The sequence below is a fragment of the Microcaecilia unicolor genome, chromosome 6, assembly GCF_901765095.1.
Source record: "Microcaecilia unicolor chromosome 6, aMicUni1.1, whole genome shotgun sequence".
In the NCBI taxonomy this organism is placed as follows: Eukaryota; Metazoa; Chordata; class Amphibia; order Gymnophiona; family Siphonopidae; genus Microcaecilia; species Microcaecilia unicolor.
In genome coordinates, this window is record NC_044036.1 from 191,832,923 (window position 1) to 191,838,922 (window position 6,000).

General features: G+C 42.8%; 1 protein-coding gene across 1 annotated transcript in view; it reads left to right on the forward strand.

The window, feature by feature from the left end:
- Positions 1-5,598, forward strand: part of AMT (aminomethyltransferase) — a 182,600-nt gene extending 177,002 nt beyond the window's left edge. The window contains exons 8-9 of the mRNA XM_030205537.1: positions 3,795-3,950; positions 4,883-5,598. Of these exons, the coding sequence (XP_030061397.1) occupies positions 3,795-3,950; positions 4,883-5,061 (335 nt within the window). The 3' untranslated portion in view covers positions 5,062-5,598. The remainder of the gene's footprint in view (positions 1-3,794; positions 3,951-4,882) is intronic.
- The last annotated feature ends 402 nt before the right edge of the window (positions 5,599-6,000 follow it).

Genomic DNA, 6,000 nt, shown 5'->3' on the forward strand with positions numbered 1-6,000 from the left:
ACGACATAACGGATTGCAATCCTGCAGTGCCCGCAAGGTCCCCCTGCTCCGGAAGGCACATGTGACGGCCAGTCTGAAGTTTGCCAGTGAACACCTGGATGATGCCGAGAGTGATTGGGAGAAGGTGCTGTGGTCAGATGAGACAAAAATTGAGCTCTTTGGCATGAACTCAACTCGCCGTGTTTGGAGGAAGAGAAATGCTGCCTATGACCCAAAGAACACCGTCCCCACTGTCAAGCATGGAGGTGGAAATGTTATGTTTTGGGGGTGTTTCTCTGCTAAGGGCACAGGACTACTTCACCGCATCAATGGGAGAATGGATGGGGCCATGTACCGTACAATTCTGAGTGACAACCTCCTTCCCTCCGCCAGGGCCTTAAAAATGGGTCGTGGCTGGGTCTTCCAGCACGACAATGACCCAAAACATACAACCAAGGCAACAAAGGAGTAGCTCAGGAAGAAGCACATTAGGGTCATGGAGTGGCCTAGCCAGTCACCAGACCTTAATCCCATTGAAAACTTATGGAGGGAGCTGAAGCTGCGAGTTGCCAAGCGACAGCCCAGAACTCTTAATGATTTAGAGATGATCTGCAAAGAGGAGTGGACCAAAATTCCTCCTGACATGTGTGCAAACCTCATCATCAACTACAGAAGACGTCTGACCGCTGTGCTTGCCAACAAGGGTTTTGCCACCAAGTATTAGGTCTTGTTTGCCAGAGGGATCAAATACTTATTTCCCTCTGCAGAATGCAAATAAATTCATATACTTTCCACAATGTGATTTTCCAGATTTAATTTGTGATGTGCTATCTCTCACTGTTACCAATAACCTACCCTTCAATTATGGGCTGCTCATGTCTTTGTCAGTGGGCAAACTTACAAAATCAGCAAGGGATCAAATACTTATTTCCCCCACTGTAGTTAAACACCTTCTTATGCAATTGATGGAAGAAGGCTCTCCGGGAAAGGCTGTAAAAAGATATTAGTTTTAGGAGCACCACTCTTGATTGTCTGTATTGAATCCCACCGAAGAAATATTAAGATGCTGCCATCTGTCCAATTCTGCACAGAGAGATTTTAGTAGAATTGGGTAATTTGCCTGATATAGCATATCTAAAGTTGCAGTTATCCCCACATAGCGAATATGATTGAATTCCCACTTGAATGGGAATGTGTTTTTAATTTTTATTTGCTGTGAAGGAGTCAGGGAGATATTCAATAGTTCAGATTTAGTAAAATTGATAGAAAAACCAGAGACTTCCCCAAATGTCTGCAGTCTAGACAGAACCTCTGTCAAGGAGGAATGAAGTTCTGAAAGCATAAAAAGCACATCATCAAAAAGTAAAATCTTTTGGTGAATCCTCCCCCACACTGAATGCCCTGAATCATCTTGTTCATCCAGATTTGTTGAGCAAAAAGCAATGGTGACAGTGCTGTTTAGGCCCCATTAATTCATAGACTAGCAACGGGGTCCTTGTAGATCAACTGGATCCATTACAAGAATCGCCCCATGATATCCACTTTTCCAAGGTTAAAAAAGTATATGACCAGTACACCCTATCAAAGTGAGGCATATAACTTCAAGCAGTGGGCAAGAATCTTGGTAAAGATCTTGTAATCAATATCCAGGAGTGAGATCGGGCAGTAAGAGCCATATTGATCTGTTAGTTTCCCAGGCTTTAAAAAGCACTGTAACACCTGCCAAGTGTTAGTACCAGCTTCCCAGCTATTGAACAGTTGTTAAAGGGCGCACTTAAGACTTTTAGAATTTAGCAGTAAAGTCTTAGATAGCCCATCAAGTTTCCTCCTCAGAGATTGGCTTCGATAATCGGGAGGCCTCTGCCAGGATTAAACAAGTCAGAGTAGTCAAAGCTAAAAATTGGTCCATAATATCAGGGGCAGGTCGATGCTCAGGAGTATATAGTTTTTTTATAAAACTGTAAAAAGGCCCTCTGTATCTAATCAGACACACTACAATCCATCACTTGTGAATCTTTTACTGAGGTGTGTAATTGTTGCTTTTTGAGCTTACTCCCTGAACAATTAGCAGTCTCAAAATATTCCTTTCACAGTGTTTCCAACCTTGCATTTATCTCCTCCAGATCTAATGCGTGCAAATCAGTGTGCAATTTATTAAGTAATAAAAATTGATCTGGAAAGAGATGCCCGGATTTATGATTATGCACCAGCTGATATCTGTTGATATAGCTCCTTTCTCTGTTGAGTTTTAACCTTCTTGCAGTGGGCACTCATAGCTATAATTCTACCCTACATATCAGAGGTATCATTGAATTTCAAAGCAGTCTTTACTTGAGTGACATATTCAGTGTGAAGAAAGATACTATCATCAAGTTTCCAATATTGCTTTCCCCCAAGAGGCTGAAGGAGTGGAAGAACCATACAAATTGGTGCATTGTCCGTCCAGACACAGGCCTCAATAGAAGAATACCATTCCAAAGACACCAAGTCCTTCCCCAACAACCATACATCAATTATTGAGTAGGTAGCATGTACATTTCAACCCCCCCTGGGGTGTTGAAACCACTAAGTATCTATTAAATCCCATTCATTTAAGAGTTGATGGAGACGTTGTGCCATATTATCCTGTAAAGTATTAAGGGTCATGTTGACGTCTCCACCCTACCAATAGTTTCTCGCTCTTTTTTTCCTCTCATCCATGCAGCATATCCTCTGTATTTCTCTTCTCTGCCCCCAGTCATGCAGCATTTCTCTCTCACTCTTCCATCCAGAATCTCCTGTCTCTTTCTCCACCTTTCTGTCCCTGCCTCCCACCCCCTGCACCAGCCATGCAGGATCTCCTCTTTGCCCCCCCCCCCCCCCATCCCTCTCATATTTCTGCTCCCCAGCCCTTCACCCAGTCTCATTCTCTTTTATATTCCCCCTTCCCCAGCCCTTCATCCAATCTCATTCTCTCTCTCTCTTATATCCCCCTCTCCAGCCTTTCACCCAGTCTCATTCTCTCTTTCATATACCCCCCCAGCCTTCACCCAATCTCAATATTCTCTCCCTCATATCCCCCCCAGTCCTTCACCCAGTTTCAGAAACTCTCAAATCCCCCCCCCCCCAAGCCTATAGCCACTCATCCTCCTTTCGTGCAGCAGTCCCCACAGGACTTTAAACAGCAAGAGAACCCAAACTTCCTGTTACCACATGGCTCAAGCTCACACACTAGTGAGCTGAACCACTGTAGGCATGCTCTCTGGGCACTAGAGAAAATTTCAGAAGCAGGAAATCCCAGGCACCGGTGACATTACTGGCCCGGGCGTTTGGCGCCCTTTATCACTGGCACCCTGGACCAGAGCCTCACCTGGTTCATAGGTTAAGCCAGCCTGCTGCAACCTACATTCATACCCTTCCCATCTCTGGAAAAGATTACTTTGTAGATTTATACCTTTCAAATATTATATCACTCCCGTCCTCTCCTTTGCTACAGAGTATACATGTTAGGTCCTCAAGTCTCTCATAGGTCTTTTGGTGTAAATCCCTCTCTGAACCGTCTTTTTACATCCTTAGCAAGATACGGCCTCCAAAACTGAACACAATACCTGGGGAGTTGACTTCTAAGTTCTGAAATAGAGAGAGCTAGTAAGATGGTGTCTGCCCAGGATCTCCATACATGTTTAGGAAATAAAATCTGTATTGGCTTGAGTTGTTTTTCTTCTGACTGATGGTATCATCCACCAGTGTGTGTCTGATTTATCCTTCTCTCTATGGAAAAATACCAATTACAGGTAAGGAACTTTTTCTTATCTCTTTCTGTGTTGGTTCCACAGGCAAGCGTCGGAGAGCTGCAATGGATTTTCCTGGAGCCTCCATCATTATTCCTCAAGTTAAAGAAAAGATTGGGCGGAAGCGTGTGGGGCTGGTTTCCTCTGGACCTCCAGTCAGACAACACACCCCTATCCTGAACCCAGAGGGTAGCGTGATAGGTAAGTGGGGCAAGCAAATTGATGCAAACAAGACGAGATGTGGGAGGGTGTGAGGGTTAGTGGTTCACAGGAACAAGTTTTTCAGTTATATTCAAATCTTGCACATTGATATACATGTACATAATTGATTTATGCATTTGTCTATTTAAATTAAGTTCTAATTAAAATAAGTTCTGAGTAACATTAGTTCTACTGATGCTGGGCTCAGAGAGAAGCTGTTGAAGACCTCACAATAACTAATGCAAAGTACAAGCAGTAGGAACATCTGAGAAGTTTCTCCATCTAGTGAAAAATAAGACAAACTGGCATCAGTCTACAAGCTAAAATGCCAGTTTTTATTGTTCAAGAGGTGACAACACAAGTGAAGTGAATTGTACCTGTCCAGAAAAACAGAAAGCAGACACTGGAGGTCCAAACAGTTCCTTTATTCTTACAGACCCGACATGGCCACGTTTCGCCAATTAAGGCTGCATCAGGGGTATTAATATAACACAGCTAGCCAGGGACAAAAAAAGGCTTAGCCCAGGTAGCACAACTGATCATCAAAGAAGACTTCAGCAGTGGTTCCTTCACAGAAGACCACCAGTGTCTGCTTTCTGTTTTTCTTGTGTCGCTGCTAGACACTCAGCACCTCTTTGCTATTCCAATTGTACCTGTCCAGTGCATAACAAGAATGCCGCACATGTGAGAAGTATAATTTAAAAAAGTCTAGCAATCATGCAAAAGAGTAGCCAAGAAGTGAAAGTACTGCCTGGTCTCTGTGCTCAGTACTCTAGAGACTTAATGAAATAATTGCTCAGCTTTCTCACAAACTACAAAGAAAGCCAGTGAGTAGTTGAGCAGAACATGGAAAGACAAAGTGAGGTTACAAACTTCAACACAGATATCAGTCGTGTAACACTTTATTAATCTCTGTTCTTTGCATTTCTCAGGAGAAGTGACTAGTGGCTGCCCTTCTCCCTGCCTGAAGAAGAACATTGCCATGGGATATGTGAAGGCCGAGTATAGTAAGACAGGTACACCAGTGCTGGTAGAGGTGAGGAAGAAGACCCTAGAGGCAGTCATCAGCAAGATGCCCTTTGTACCCACTCATTACTACACTGGCAAATAAGGCCTGGAGAGATGAGGACATGTGGACACTAAATGAAAATTAACATGATGCCAGCTCTGTTTTAATTGTCCTGACTTGTCATTCCTACTGGATGTTAAAGCAGACATGATAATAGACTTGTACTTTCCCCATCCTTCTAAAGCTAACTGGGTTTCTACCAGTAATTCTGCCTTTTATTTTTTGGGTCCATTTTTATGGAATTCTTGCCCACAACATCTTCAGTTAAGAACATTCCTATACTGCATTTCGTGTTGTGCTGCAGACACATTTGTTTGAAGTAGTTTTTGCAGTCTTACGACCCTTTTTCTTTTTTCTTCTTTCTGCGAACCGAGATCATGGCAGTTCCTAGTGGTGAGATAACAGTGTCTGTACAAATGAGTGTATATTTTGTTTACTTCTTTGGTTGATTGTCTCTTTCCTATTGTATTATGGAGTTCTGCTTTTAATTTCTATTAATTGTCATGTAAACTGCTTTGATTTGGCTCCTAAAAACAATGGTATATTAAATCTAATAAATGATGCCTGCCTGCCCCCACACTTCTTCCTGTTGCAGTTCCTTCTCTACATGTTCATGTTGGTTAATCATCTGTTGTTGCTGCTGCTATTGTGGTTCTGTTGGGAGGGGGGGGGGTCTGTCAGTGCCTCAAAACTCACAGTGATGCAGCTATATAACAGTAGAACCAGGACAGGTGCCCCCATTAACAGCTATATGATTTAATATGTTAAGGTGACGTGCGTCTTATCTAAAAGCACATAAGCATGGATCTGAAAAAAAAATCCTTATTGCCACCACCACCACAGTCGTCCCATTAGCCCCTGGAACTGTGAGGTTCTGGAAGTGATAAAAATATTGGCAGCCTTCTTTTCCTTTGGAAAATAGCTTAAAAAGGTGAAACATACTTTAAGTATATATTCCACGAAGAATGGAATATGATACTG